Source organism: Colias eurytheme, chromosome 25 (assembly GCF_061535395.1).
Source record: "Colias eurytheme isolate Ceu_HAF_F1 chromosome 25, ilColEury1 Martin Lab GWU primary, whole genome shotgun sequence".
Lineage (NCBI taxonomy): Eukaryota > Metazoa > Arthropoda > Insecta > Lepidoptera > Pieridae > Colias > Colias eurytheme.
The window spans coordinates 7647123-7662808 of NC_143004.1; the positions used below are offsets into that span (position 1 = coordinate 7647123).

The following is a 15686-nucleotide window of genomic DNA, read 5'->3' on the forward strand; positions in this document are numbered from 1 at the left end:
AAAAGACGGACGGTACCTATATCACCTAAACATTGAGTGAAGCCTAGTAATGGCGGCGAACCATCCATGTGTGTGTGCCATGTTGCCATGGCAACAGCTGTCCTGATAACAATGGCGGCTGTATTTTTTTCTATAAATTTTGCCGTAATAATTTTGTCATTAAAACATAACAGAAATAACTTGCTTCCCTGTGGAATGTAATCCCTTGTGTTTTGTTATTTAAAATTGTACTGTTGCGACACCATTTAACCACGCAAGACGGCATTTTAAATATTTTTTGTGAAACAGTGACGCAGTTAATCAGTCGGTAGTTCACGAGTCACGACGTAATGGCGGCCGACTAGCTTACTATGGTGAGAGTGTGTGCGTGTTTATTGTCTTTACACGATCGCTAGCTTACTATGGTGGCTTCACATTGTTTGTTCGTAATACGGCGTCCGTCTTTTTTTATACGTCCATGTCCTGAGTCATAACATAAATACTTTGGTCATAGCATATCAATGTTCTTTTTTACAGCAGCAGCAGATGAAGCTATGAAAATACAGCAGACATCTAATCAGAAAAGTATTGTGTAGTTTTAAAAATCTAAGCATACATAAAAAACAAATAGAGGCAGAAAAACCACGGAAATCGACGTTATTTTAAATACCTATAGTACTAATTACTTTAAGGGTGTCTTCCGATATGCACTGCGACCACTGTACAGTGTGACGTCAATTCAGTATACTGAGAACCCATTCCTTTATAGCCAGACTGGTTATGTACTGGTTACGGTTTAAAACGGAACGCAATCCCGTATACTGTCAGCCGAATTATTTGACGCAGCATTCAAATGAGTGTATTAGAGCGTATACGCATTATGCGGGTAACCGCATTGCGGGTAGCCGTCCGGCTGACCGCAAGCACAATTATGTACGTAATATTCATTTCTTTTCTATTCATTTCTTTTTCTAGAACATAAAAATAAACTGTTTTGGAGTACTGTCCAATTAAAAATATTTTAATTAATATTAATTGTAAATTGAATTTATAATATAATATAATTAATAATCTATACATATCTATACATATTATAAAGAGGAAAGATTTGATTTTTTGTTTGTTTGTTTGTATGAATTGAATAGGCTCCGAAACTACTTGGCAGATTTGAAAAATTCTTTCACTGTTGGAAAGCTACATCATTTCTGAGTGACATAGGCTAGGTTTTATCCCGGAAATCCCACGGGAACGGGAACTATGCGGGTTTTTTTTTGAAAACGCGGGCGAAGCCGCAGGCGGAAAGCTAGTACTATTATAAAGGCGAAAGTTTGTATGGATGTATGGATGTTTGTTACTCTTTCACTTAAAAACTACTGAACCGATTACAATGAAATTTAGCACACATATAGAGGGTAACTTGGATTAACACATAGGATAGGTTTTATCCCGGAAATCCCACGGGAACGGGAACTATGCGAGTTTTCCTTTGAAACGCGGGCGAAGCCGCGGGCGGAAATCTAGTAATATAATAAAAGTAAGTACTTTTTCATAAAAAAGAACTTTCAGCTCGTATTGAACATTTTCAACACAGTCTAATAAAGTTAATTTTTGCAATTCTTCCATTGTTTTATTTATTAATCCAAACTAATTACAGAACTGTAAAATTTTCTGATTAAACTGTAGCTTTGTTTATATGACGTAGGCACTCGAGTGGTTTTGACTGATCATATTACTTGCTCTGTGGACTGATCACGTGATCAAAGTACTGCGAGTACCTTACCTCGAAAACGCCAGTGCTCACAGTATGGCGCGGGCGGCGATTTATGACGTCATATATTTCTCTATACTCTGTCCATTATATTATTTGCTTTTTGACAGCTTCACGCCTATGAAGGATTGTATTGTCTATGTTAAAATGTCATACAAATAATTATCGTTCTTCATGGACAGGTCCCGCCCACTTAGTGATGTCTACACAGAATTATTCAATGATGGGTCGATAGATTATAATAATCGATAGAAATACTCTGTAAAATATATCCGATGCAGAAAAACTCTTCTATTATGTTATATAATTTAAACGTAAAGACAACCAAATTGTAAGATAGAAACCAATAAATAATAAAATATTAGTTTAGTTTAGTTTTAACATACAATGCATAGATATGTGGTCTTATTATTACATATCTTATTAGTACGTTTACGTTGTAATTATTATTTACGTACCTGATTCGATTTATGATAATATTTTTAATTTATAATTGAAATGGTATCACAATCGATAATCTTTTGAACATCACTTCTGGTATCACCCGTCGAGCTGTCAAAAAGCAATTCTTATAGTGGACAGCATAGAGTAATATAATATATACGGGTATAGAGAGCCCGCTCGCAGAATTTTTTGAAGACCGCTAATGTCAATTGATCTGATAAACAGCGCCATCTATTATCGACATCCACAAACTTGTGAAATGTATATGTCACGGCTAAAGGTAGGTGAGAACATAAACTTAAGATTAGCCGGCTAAACTTAGGTTTATTTTCGACGAGGTGTTAATGTTAGTTTGTTCTATCTTTAGCCGGCTAAACTTAAGTGTAACCGCAGGCCCGTGGCTAAAAATGTCGGGGTGGGTAGATTTGGTTAGCGCCGGGCCGGTGGAGGGCTTGAGGGGCCCGCACAGTGCCAGAAAACACTCGCCCTGTTCCTTACATGTATTATAGTAACCAAATCTACCCACCCCGACTCAGGGCAGAAAGCTGGTGGCTAGGTTAGGTTAGGTTAGAACTCTTAAGACCCGCACGAGCCGAGCGAGCGCAGCGAGCGTGCTGCGGCAGCAGCCGGCGAAGTGCCAGAAAACACTCGCCCTGTTCCTTACATGTATTATAGTAACCAAATCTACCCACCCCGACATTTTTAGCCACGGGCCTGCGGTTACACTTAAGTTTAGCCGGCTAAAGATAGAACAAACTAACATTAACACCTCGTCGAAAATAAACCTAAGTTTAGCCGGCTAATCTTAAGTTTATGTTCTCACCTACCTTTAGCCGTAACGTGAATGTATAGCTATAGCTATAGACATCTACTATATTACATGCAATGGTAGGTACTTTGACTTCAGCTTCTTACTATTTTATTGTATTCAAGTTGAGAGAAAATCAAATACCTAATAAGTAAAATCTTATCACCTTGAATACAGTAAAATAGTAAGAAGATGAAGTCTAAGCATGAGTTTCAGAAAGGGAGTGCATACAAATAAAAACAAATTTTATTTTACAATTATTTATTTATTTACACTTACAGTAATTAACATAAAATTGTAAATTTTGACAATGGTACGGAATTTTTAGAAAATAATTGATTTTGAACAGTATTACATATTTAAATAACAATATTATTTTTAATTGTTACATGTTTATGTTTATTTTTATATGTTTGTGCTGTTGTTTTTATTTCGTCCTCGCCATGATATGTGATTTTGCCAGACTGTATACAACAAGTACATGAATTACTGTATTTTCAAAATAACTTTTTAATGTAGTTTTATGTTTATCACAATTAAAGGGATAATACACAATAGTATGTCAGTAAACTTTTTATTTTTTGTTTCAATCCTTTTTTAGGAACATCTTTCTTCAAAAATAATGTCCGTCACTAAATTTTGTTTGATGGATATATGATTTTTTTAATCTTTTTGTATTCTTTGGAAATTCGTACACTTCACTACGGAGGACTGAGGAGAGGATGAGTCCTCTCCTCAGTCTCTCTGACTCTGACTCAACGCGGATCGGCGGATTAATTTCACGAATCACGAAGAACAGTACAAAATATGGAACAAAACTACAAACAAGCGCAAAGCAAGGAGCAGTCGCCATATTTGTGACGTATTTTCACAATCAATATTGGAATCAATTCATTGTGTTGCTATCGTAATTATTACTCAACTTGTAAGTTACACAAAATTTAAAAATATTTATAATACAAGTTCAATTAAATAATTAGATATTTAAATAAATGTTCTTTGTCTTTTTTGTTTTGTAATAAATTATTTCTTATCGATTGTTCTTCCATCTGTGATCGTATAAAGCAACTAACTGTTTTGGATACCGTTAAGAGATGGCGCATTTTGAAAATAAAAACCCCAAATCTGTCATTGTATGGAACTGTCCTACCCCTGGTGGACAGACTATAGGGTACTGCCGACTGCGGCAGTATACTGGAAGTCCATAACGGAACGAATTTTTCTACAGTGATAGCACTGTGCAGTGGTTGCAGTGCATATCGGAAGACACCCTAAATATGTAGTGATTAGCATTTTGATTTATATTACTTACTCTGTGGGCATTAGGTAACAAATATTAATTATAATAATGTGAATGAATAACAAATGAATTGATTTTAATAAAATAAAATTAAGAAGACATAATATAAAATGTATATCTAATGTAAAATGTATTTGCATGCCGTTGAATAACGGCTAAACATGCTGAAATAATGTATCTTATTCTTAACACCTGTGTAGGTATACCATGTTTACTTGCAAATAAACGATTTATTATTATTATTATTATGTGTCAAATAATGTCAATGTTAAACGCAAAACGTCAAATATTTATAAACATAGTGCCCCACATAAGCAGCAGTGTATTATGTTTTTGTATTTAATATTTAATTATAAATAAATATCAATGGTTTGTCGGTTAAACCCTAATAAATAATATGGTATTTTACGTGTAAAGCATTAATTGCGATCGTGTATGTTTGATTTTGTATAAAATTGATAAACCTAAGAATAAATAAAGATGAGTAAGAAACCGATATCTTTCGGCAAAATCACATTAAACTTTCAAAAAGAAAAAAAAGACAATGAATCAACGTCGGGCTTCGGTACTTTCGGGCGCACTCCGATACAGGAGCAAAAGGAAATTGAAGAATTATCAGACGATTTAGAAAACCAACATGTACAAAAGGTTATGGGTATTAAAAACTTCGGTAAGAAGGCAAAGAACTTCGACGTGGAAGAAATGATGGAACGTGCGAGGAAAACCGCGCAAGAAGTTGCTAAAAAACAGGCAGAGCTGGAGCAAAAGGCTAAAGAAAATGATGAAGTTATAGGTAAGTTAAAATGTTAACTAAATTATAACCACCTTTTACCTAGAACTTTTAATGCAGTATTCTAAATCTCAGCAAATGTAGGGCAGAAAATTTTCAATACTACATGGGTGATGGGACTGATACTACTAAAATATAGAAAAAAATGCCAGAAATGAGATACTATTATCTGTCAGGCATTAATTCTCTGACTTGATTGTTAAAGTGAAACTTTTATTACATCGTCTCAAACTTTTTGGTCTGTGTAGCGCATGTTGCGTGTATCGCGGCTGCCGAGTAGGTATACACAAAGCAGTGTTCGGAACCGTTCGAACAGTTTCACTTTTACCGTGGTTTCATAAAACCACACAACATTTTTTTTTAATATTTATTTTTGATTAAATTTAAATTCCATACGAATCAAAATGAAGTTATTTGTATAAAATGATATTGTGATATGAAGATAACTAAAGAATAGCTGCACCTTTTTATGACCTTTTCTATATAAATTGACTCAATCATGTTGAAGAAATATTGACTTAAAATATTTATATAATACTAGCTTTCCGCCCGCGGCTTCGCCCGCACAGTCAATGAAAAACCCGCATAGTTCCCGTTCCCGTGGGATTTCCGGGATTGCGTCATTTTCCCGGGATAAAAAGTAGCCTTTGTCCTTTCTCGGGTATCAAAATATCTCCATACCAAATTTCATGAAAATTGGATCAGTAGTTTAGGCGTGATTGAGTAACAGACAGACAGACTTAGTATGGATTTTTAAAGGTCCTTTACCACCAACCACATCTCAAGAAAGTGACGATGAAGAGGTAATCGGCCCTCCTATACCAGACAATATATTAAAACCGGAAAAACAAAAGGATGACAGAGATTCTGACGATAGTTACAATGAGTTGAGCGATTCTGACGATGAGGAACTTAGTTTGGATAAACGGATACCTAACTCACATGAGGTAAGCTCATTTAAAGCTTCTTATTAAGCAAAGTACCTAGACAAGAATTTAGTATTTTCTAATGAATACATTTTATACTATGTGTTGTGATATGCTGATAATTTTTTTTTTTATCAAATTATTTAGAATTTTTGATGTGAATCATTTATAGACACACATGAAACCGAAATAGGGTGTATGCGACTCGTCGCTAATCACTATATTCAGCGTACAAAATAATGTCGGATGTCAGATCGCCAGGGGACTCTACGAGTCTAGACGGCTCAATTTTTTTTATTAAAATTATCAATGCACATTTGATCATTAAATTTAATCTCCAACTATATCAGATTCTTGCATATTTATTTTTCACTTTGCCGTTATGTAATTGTTTAAAGGTGGAAATGTACCACGGCACAAAAGCTGTAGTAGCTCTAGCGGTGGACCCATCAGGTGCTCGTCTGGCTACCGGCTCTGTGGATTACGATGTGTCGTTTTGGGATTTCGCTGGTAACATGATTTTATAATGTTTTATTTTATAACAAACATAGTTGAGGTCTATTGTGCATCCTTTAATCCATCAGGCCCCGGAATCACAGACACAATAGAAAATCTATTGTGTCACGGTCGGATCTGGCCGTTCGGGGCTCAATGGGTTAAAGAAGAAAGATAGAAAAAAAAATATAAGTATGTTGTATTATAGATCTGTATTAAATTTTTTAATATAAATTTGCGACAGAAATGAAAGTATACATAATGGACCCTTTAAGATAGGAAATAAATCCAAATTAAGTAAAAACACATTATGGACAGAACAACTGTTTATACTAAAAATATGAATGATCATGTCGACCTGCACTTTCCATGAAAGTCGTAGTTTTGCGTGTGCATTTCTTAGCTCCAGAAATCAAATATGTATATTGTATTTTAAATCACCTCTCTATTACCTATTTACATAATTTAGCATTTTATATCACTAACCATTAAATAGCTGTCACATTAGCCCATTGAGCCCCAAACGGCCCGATCGGTCCACAACACAATAGATTTTCTATTGTGTCTGTGATTCCGGGGCCTGAGTTATTAATGAATAAAATATTCCATTCTTCAGGTATGGACTCATCAATGCGTTCATTCCGTACCCTCCAACCGTGCGAGAATCACCCAATACGAGCGCTACAATATTCAGCAACTGGGGACTCCATTTTGGTTGTGAGTGGTGCGGCACAGGCCAAAGTGCTGGATAGAGACGGCTTTGAGGTGCTCGAGTGTGTGAAGGGAGATCAGTATATTACTGATATGGCTAGGTAAATATATACTAATATTATAAAGCTGAAGGGTTTGTTTGTTTGTTTGTTCACGCTAAGACCAAGAGGAACGGAGGTAAAACCGCGGGGCACAGCTAGTAATATTACCTATATGTTGTGAACTTATATTCTGATGGAAAAGCTTCTTAATCGGTAAAGCATATTATGTGAATAGGCACTTACTACGTAAACATGCTCCGACTTAGGACGCGGTGTCAATTACAATCAGATGAAACAGCGGCCAAGTAGGTAACTCTGTATGAATAAAAATAGTGTTGTTTTGAATAAAAATTGTGCTGTAGGTATGTGAATTCTCGTAATATTATAAACGCTGTTTGATTGCAATCTCGTGGGAATATATTTCGAACGAACCTGCTAATATTATACGCTCAAATGTTACGGATCACGATTTTTCAATTTTGCGAATTAGTTTATAATCTAAAGATTAGTATTCGACATTTTATAGACAGTAAGCAAATATGTTTCGATCTTTGTACCATTTACCATTTTCCGCTGAAACAAAGCTAAATAAAAAATAGTAAAAAATGTATATCTAATTAAATTTATTTTCAGAACAAAAGGCCACACAGCAGCGTTAAACAGCGGTTGCTGGCATCCACACATCCGCGAAGAATTCATGACTTGCGCACAAGATGGCACCCTCAGGTTATGGCTCACAGAAAACCCGAAACAACATAAAGCAGTCATAAAACCACGACAACAGGGCGGATTAAAAACAAATCCTACATCTTGTGCGTTCTCTAGAGATGGCAATACAGTAGCTTGTGGATGCTACGATGGGTCCATACAAATGTGGGACCATAGAAAGAACTTTGTCAACACATCGACTTTACTGCGAAACGCACATCAAAAGCATTCAGAAATATCGAGCATAGCGTTTTCTTACTTGGGGTCCTATCTCGCAACTAGAGGCAATGATGACACAATGAAAGTCTGGGATTTGCGAGCGTTTAAGAAACCGCTCAATGTATTTGGGGGTCTATTCTCGAGGTATGAGCAGACTGACTGCGGTTTCAGTCCAGATGACAATATGGTGTTTACGGGCGAATCGCTACAAAGAAACCAGGATGTTGGTAGATTAATATTCTACAACGTAAAAACGTTCGAAGAAGTATCACATATAGATGTGACGAAATCTCACGTGATCAAAGCAATTTGGCATGCGAAGTTAAACCAATTATTTGTCGGTTGTGGAAACGGTGTTGTAAAATGTTATTACGATAGCAAGAGAAGTCTGCGTGGTGCTAAACTGTGTATAGTGAAAACTCACAGAAAGAAACAGTCTATAGAAGTTGTTAGCTCGCAGCAAATCATCACTCCACACGCCTTACCACTATTCAAGCAAGAAAAACTACGGACAAATAAGAAGAAATTGGAAAAGGATAGGTTAGACCCATTGAAATCGCACAGACCTGATCTACCTATAACCTCTGGTCAGGGAGGAAGGGTAGCAGCATCTGGAAGTACTCTAAGTTCCTTCGTTATAAGGAATTTGGGACTTTCCAAAAGGGTTGATGATGATCAGGATCCAAGGGAAGCTATATTGAAATTCGCTAAGGATGCAGAGGAAAATCCCTTCTGGGTTGCACCAGCGTATAAGAAAACACAGCCGAAACCGATATTTTTGGACGATGAAGACGGACCATCTGATGCTAAGAAACCGAAGTCGGATACTTGAATAAATCATTGTAAACATAGATTTTTAATTATTTTCGAAACTCTACTAATTCTATTTCGGTTGCGACTTGCACTCACTCTGGAATATGATGAATTTCTAGTTGAAGAATATTTTAAATACAGCAAGTAGTTTATTGATTTTTTTTTTAAGAAATACACAGTAAGATAATTTAATTCTTTATAATATTAATACTTATAGATAGATGATAATATATACGACGTATGCTGCCTTTTACTATGGTTTCGTAAATAATACAACAAGCGAATTTGAACAATATTTATTTCCTTACATCTAAAACTACAAAATTAAACTAAATTACGCTGTAGCCGCTACGCTCTGTGGTTCCCGCGTGTCTAATGGGTTTATTGGCGATCGAGCAGAATTCTGGAAAAAAAAGAATTAAATAATGAGAGAAAATATCTTTAAAAATATCAAAAAAATCTTCATGTTAGTGATTAAGAACAGTAATATTTTATAGAGAGGGTATCTTTCTCATTATTTGTATCGATGGAAGAATAAAATAGCGAATGTTTATTTTTTGCCAGTTCTATTACTATGGTAAGTGAGTTTTCAAAATATTTGAATGTTTCTTTTCAGTTAATTTTGCTATCTCCATATTTAAAGTACTTTTCTTCCACGACCCACCTACTATTTCCATCCTGTATAGAAATAAATAACTTACCAATTTCTTAGCTCTCTCTGTGAGAATAGAAAACGCAAAGTGGTTTAGAACCACTCCAACAGGCAAAGCAACACCTTGGAATCTGTACAATTGCTTCACATCACTATCTAGAGATCCTAAAAAACACAAAAAATGTTTTAATAATTATTTTTTTGTGAAAAATATAAATACATAATTTATATTTTTCTTTGTAAATCAATTAATACATAAGTTATTTTAGAATTCGATAACAATTTAATTATAGCTTAGAAATAAAAGAAAATTCAAATACTGTCATCATTCAATGAACGCGCTAGATATTTAACAATATGCCGGGCGTTAAATCCACTCTGATCAAAGGGCTATGTTACAATCCGCTAACTAATTGGACATTGGGTGACGTTTGTTAAATCAACTTTCAGCCTTAGTTATTTAATTGAATGTCGTCAATCAATGAATGCGCTAGTCATTCAGTCAAATAGCAGATTTAACCAGATGACAGCAACATATATAATGTAACTCACCAGCAATTTTATGTACAGAAGTGATAGCCACTTTGCCAATTTGTGCCGTATTGCTGATCATTGGCCCCTTCGATATATCCACGTATTTTCCAATTTTGTACAATGTAACTTTACCTGCAATGTTTTATTAAATTAATAAATACAGAAGTGAAAGTATCAGACCATTTTTTAATGATACAAACCATAATTGAGTTGTTGAACTGAGTGATTTCTAATTTAAGTACATAATTATTATAAAGAGAAAGGGATTGATTGATTATTTGAAATTATATAAATATTTAAATAAATAAAGTAAACATCACAAATATAATTACATAAAAGGTGACCTTATTTCTACAAAATGCAATAAAAAGATTTATTTATAATTTGATAAAAGTTAATTAAACGGTGCTATTTAATAGTGCCTAGGCCATTAATGAAATAGCCAATTTAAGCTGTGTCAACTGTGACACTCTTGCAACAATTGTATATAAGCCGCAACAGTTTATTCATTACTATACCACTGCACTGTATGGGTAGGTTTGCTTTATCCATTACTTACCATTGCCTGAAGCAATACTCGGTATTTGTCCAGCCTTGTGCTCATCTTTAAACATTTCTAACGCAAGCTGTTCGCTCACATCCAGTCTCTGCACGGGCAGACCAGCTCGAGTTAACATAACAAACTCCGCACTGAGTGTGTGCAACTCTTGTTGAGTTGGTTTCCAGTCAGGTAGAGTTGGTAAGTCAATGTCGTATATGAATGAACCGCTGCGTACTGGAAAACGAAATGGAGTTATTTCTTTGATGTACAATAAACAACTAGATTTGCAAGCAATAATATAAATCCTATAGCAATGATTCAAGAGGAAGGTTTTAGTAGGTATATAATTCATTAGGTTTTAGGCAAAGCAGGCGAAGCCGCGGGCGGGAAGCTAGTACTGTATATTACATTGCAATAATTTCAATGCTTCAACACTCATAAAAAAGTATCATTCTAAAAAAATATACTAAATCAATCAGTAACTTCTTTATAAATAACTCATTCCTCAAAATTTTTATCACATTTTTTTCAAGCAATATTAATTGAATTATGATTCAGATAAGCAGACCTATAACAACAGTCAACAACCAATACTCACTATCTGGACCAGGAAAGCTATGTAATTTCACTGGAACGCTATCTTTGAATGCTTTCATCGCACAGACACCAAGCACCATGGAGCATGTCCTCCAGAATGCCTTGTTTACCTGCTGCGGCTCCGCTACTGTGAAGTTTTGTAACTGAGAATGAAAATATAGATTAATATAGGGGAATGGAAAAGTTCTGGATTTTTCGTGAAGTAAGAGGTAGGCATGCAAACAAGCACTGTTATTGCTTTTTCTAAATTGTCTCATATTTTAAACAAAAGCTTATGACCAAACGTTTCTGAAAAAAAAATATACAAGAGAATCAGCTGATTGTGGAAGCAGGTAAACAAGACTTACAAACGCAAATTAATTATAAACATTGAAAAAGCTGAACTCAACAAATTCTTAAGATAAATATATTTATAGATAAATAATTCTAATGACTCATAATATCTTAGATTCAGTATAAAATAACTTACTTCCAATGTACAACTCTCTGTAAGTGGTTTATGCATGTCCCAATAAACCATACCATCAAGCAGAGCTAGAGCACTGCTCTCTGCATGCCATTGACTTAGATCTGAAACCATTTAATGTTTAATTAGCCCGGCCATAAACAGACTGCTCAAGCAGTTAACGGCTGAGCGACGTGCACGGACTGCTCGAGTGGTCAGTTGTGACTGTTCGAGCAGTCAGTGTACGGCAGTGAATGAATGTCTATAGTTCACCGCACGGTCGCTGCTTCAAGCCGTCGGTCTCAACTGCGTGCAACATTTATTTAGTGTAATTACACTTCACTATCACTACGACAATACAAATATGAATCTACGCACGAAAGATCGAAGTCGCGAATACAGCTAGTATATATTTATAATTTATGATACGTATGATATCTATATATAATTTTTGAAAAAATAGGTAAAAACTTACGTCTAGCACAGTCATACGGCGTAGACATATCTTTATTCATGACCAGTGTACAATCTTTAGGGATACCCTTGTAGTTTACTTCTATTTTCTCGATTCGCCCAACATTTTCTATCTGTCTTTTCTTTTCTAGTTCAAATAAGTGGTGACGGCGTTCAACTGCTTCTTGTGTACTTAATAATCCTATAATTAAAATAAATGAAGTGCAAATTATCAAAACAAAATTGTTCATCGAAATTTTCGAATTTTTACTTACTTATAGATATAGGAGACGTCAAGTTTTTATTATATAGAAGAGATTTTGATAAACAGCGTAAGTGCTGCTTCATTGTGGCTTATTATATTTAATAAATTGCACTGTTTTCTAAATAAACAAGCACTCAGGTTATGAATGGGTTATGACATGAATTATTAAAATTTGAGGTTATAATAATTTTTGACATTACGAATATAAACTTGCCAGTTAATTTTTATAAATAAAAAATATGATGAGCAATAAAAAAGTCTTAATGTAATTTTTATATCAAATAAATAATATGATGATGGCCCCTTTAAATAAATTGATTGTATTGGAAATATGTATTTTGATAATAATATTTCCGTACGTACAAATGCATGGTAAACTATACTCAAATAATATACCTCGTTCTACATGAAATTAAGTAAAACGTTGAGATGAAGCTTTTTGTATTGAAAGATCTATAAGTAAATAATATTTTATTATAAGCATGTTATGTTTGTTATTTATTGTAAAACTACAGTTATTATAAAAACATTTGAGGCTCAGTAATTATAATTATTATAACAAATTATAGTCCAATATTAGCAAATTTCCAATAAGAATTTATGTATTGTACACATGTTCATTGTTTATAATTTATATGAATAAGACCATATTATAATATTATAGTTTCCTTGGTAACCTTTCTTTAAAAGGTAATGATTTTTATGGTTATAAAATGAAAAGAACAGAACTATAAATTATTAAACATATTTTAATACAAAAACAATATGCTATCCAACCATTGTCCTCTTTCTTCCCCTGGCTCTTACTTCTTCAAACTTAGATATAATTTCCTGTATGTTAGTTTTGCTATAACTTTTATAAGCATCAAAGATTTTTGAAAATAGATCAGGACAATCATTGTGTGTACTAATTAAGGCTCTTTCTAGTACATATAAGTCTACCCCTTTATCTTCTGCACTAGAATCTACATGGGATAAGCCAAAGTCAATCATTACTAACTCAATATTATCATGATCAAGCCAATTTAATTCACTTGGACTGGGATTTTTTTCAACAAGCAATATATTAGAAGTGGTCAAATCTCCATGAATAATATTATTATCATGCATTTTTCGAATGGTTTCACCTATTTTTCGGGCAAGAGCATTGAGGCAGGCAACATCGCCTGTTCCCGATTTTTTTATTTGTATGATCAAATCTTTTGCTGTGATGCTATTTTCAAAATGCTGCATATAAATTCGTCGTCGTTCGAAATCTACTAAATATAAAGTTGGAGTTCTAACTCCAGCCGCTTTAGCACGCACGATGGATCTAGCTTCGTTTTTTATCCTTTCTTTAGTAATGGTTTCATCTAGGTCAGGATGCCTGTAGTTCTTCTTGAATCTTTCCTTTATTAACGCAGGTTTTCCTAAATAATTACAAATATACAACTTCGCTTCTGCGCCTTGTTTTAGTACTTTCAATTCTTCACACATTTTTAATAAAATAACCTAGCTATCTATGTTTTCGCTTTCTTCAATAACCAGCACAGTGCGTTATGAGTTATGACTCGATATATATTTACTTAGCAAGGGCTGGAGATCATCATAAAACAGTTTATATAATAAAATTACTTATCAAGCTTTAAATTAATAAACAATGATATGTTTACAAATTTGCCGTCACATTTACCGATACGATTCTGTCATTTGTCAGTTGTCACTATCAGATATCATATTAAGGAATCTACAGACGCTCCGATTTGGTTGGTGCCAACCATATCGGAACCGACAAGGCACCCATTCCAACATTGCTACAGATTGTCCGACGGTTGGCCTTCCAGCTGTCAGTTGACCATAGAGTAATATGTCAGTTGACCATAGTACGAAGAGAATGGGCTAAATTCTAGTATAGAAATAGAGAAAATTACAGTCATATGCGGCTCTTACAACTTATTTTTTAAGGATTTTAATGTAGCCGCACTGTCAATTTTTTTTAATACTTCTAACATAATAAAATACGCTTGATTTCTGGCATCTCTATTTGCGTAATCTTTGTTACTTAAGTCCCACAAACAGGGAAAGTCTTTATATAGTTCCAGCAATTTTATTAATATGTCACGTTCGGTGACCGTAACTCCCTCGGCGTTCATGTTGACGTCCTACACCGGCGGCGTTGCGAATGTGAATGAGCCAATTACCTATATTACTCTATGGAATGAGCCGATTTGGTCGGAACAAAGCTTCCAGACGTTCCAATTTGGTTGGATCGGATAGGAAGTTGGTTTGGTCGGTATCGCCGGCGCATCCGACCACGTCAAACCAATATTAATAATAATTATGTCGGACCGACCGCTCTCTACACTTTCCGATTTGGTCGTGGTCGGATGGTTGGCACCAACCAAATCGGAGCGTCTGTAGATGCAGTTAGTATGCCACACGCAAAATAATAATTATTTATCCAAAATAATTATGTATAGTTTAAATTGATTTTATTTTTAATTATTATTAGAAATGAAAATAAAAATGATGTACTTTAAAGTATAATTTAATTAATTATTAAATTTTAAGTATATATATGAAAAATATTAGAAGAACGTATTAATTTGCTTAAAAAAGATATAAGATAAGCCGCACCTTTCAATTAAAAACAAAAAAAATGGCCATAAAGCATAAGCATACTACATACGGATGCTAAAATTTGTAAAAAAAATCACAAAACCACTTTATTAATGAAGATGTTAAATATTTCACCTTGAAGAAAGCTCTATTTCAATAGTTTATAATATGCACTTCATGAGACTACAATACCAACCTGCTTAAAACCCGCCTTAAATACCCATTCCTGTTGATGTACGGATAATTGAACTTAATTTGATAGACTATAACTGTTTCAAATTTATTATATGAAATTTTTTAAGCCACAAATATAATCATCAAGCAAGAACGAAAAATTCCATTCTTCTACATCTGACCAGAACAACTCGATCCAAGCTTTATTTATTATAATTACTAACTCAATGGTTTTTCAAACGCAAACTGATATCAATAAATACCCTGAACATTTCTCTTGAAAAAAAAGTACTTGCTGTATATTATTAAAAAAAAAATAAAGGTAAGGGTAGTTTAACTGTGGTTTAACAAGGGTTTAACCTTTGTTTGAAAATATAGTGTGTAAAAAATATAAAAATAACGACGTATTCCTGCAACTCATGTAA

At 34.1% G+C, this 15686-nt stretch overlaps 3 protein-coding genes across 3 annotated transcripts; 1 reads left to right on the forward strand and 2 right to left on the reverse strand.

Annotated features, from left to right (window-relative positions):
* The first annotated feature begins 4633 nt into the window (after positions 1-4633).
* LOC149897758 (gastrulation defective protein 1 homolog) lies at positions 4634-9042 on the forward strand. The gene is made up of 5 exons (XM_090116009.1): positions 4634-5092; positions 5849-6036; positions 6414-6525; positions 7127-7322; positions 7896-9042. The coding sequence occupies exons 1-5, from the start codon at positions 4780-4782 to the stop codon at positions 9019-9021; spliced, it is 1935 nt and encodes a 644-aa protein (XP_089972135.1). The 5' UTR covers positions 4634-4779; the 3' UTR covers positions 9022-9042.
* A 241-nt stretch (positions 9043-9283) lies between these two features.
* mRpL39 (mitochondrial ribosomal protein L39) lies at positions 9284-12628 on the reverse strand. The gene is made up of 8 exons (XM_090116013.1): positions 12500-12628; positions 12247-12426; positions 11796-11896; positions 11328-11469; positions 10748-10963; positions 10207-10320; positions 9704-9819; positions 9284-9405 (listed from the first exon to the last, which is right to left on the reverse strand). The coding sequence occupies exons 1-8, from the start codon at positions 12570-12572 to the stop codon at positions 9337-9339; spliced, it is 1011 nt and encodes a 336-aa protein (XP_089972139.1). The 5' UTR covers positions 12573-12628; the 3' UTR covers positions 9284-9336.
* A 594-nt stretch (positions 12629-13222) lies between these two features.
* Tcs5 (TP53 regulating kinase) lies at positions 13223-14164 on the reverse strand. Its single transcript, XM_090116323.1, has one exon. It carries the CDS (start codon positions 13963-13965, stop codon positions 13258-13260), a length of 708 nt encoding a protein of 235 aa, XP_089972449.1. The 5' UTR covers positions 13966-14164; the 3' UTR covers positions 13223-13257.
* Positions 14165-15686: the final 1522 nt, after the last annotated feature.

Coding starts and splice junctions, on each gene's coding strand:
- Tcs5 (XM_090116323.1), bottom strand. CDS start 13,965: ATGTGTGAAGAATTGAAAGTACTAAAACAAGGCGCAGAAGCGAAGTTG.
- LOC149897758 (XM_090116009.1), top strand. CDS start 4,780: ATGAGTAAGAAACCGATATCTTTCGGCAAAATCACATTAAACTTTCAA. Junction 5,093..5,848: donor AGAAAATGATGAAGTTATAG/GTAAGTTAAAAT, acceptor GGATTTTTAAAG/GTCCTTTACCACCAACCACA. Junction 6,037..6,413: donor GGATACCTAACTCACATGAG/GTAAGCTCATTT, acceptor AATTGTTTAAAG/GTGGAAATGTACCACGGCAC.
- mRpL39 (XM_090116013.1), bottom strand. CDS start 12,572: ATGAAGCAGCACTTACGCTGTTTATCAAAATCTCTTCTATATAATAAA. Junction 12,427..12,499: donor GACGTCTCCTATATCTATAA/GTAAGTAAAAAT, acceptor TTTTAATTATAG/GATTATTAAGTACACAAGAA. Junction 11,470..11,795: donor CAGAGAGTTGTACATTGGAA/GTAAGTTATTTT, acceptor TTTCATTCTCAG/TTACAAAACTTCACAGTAGC.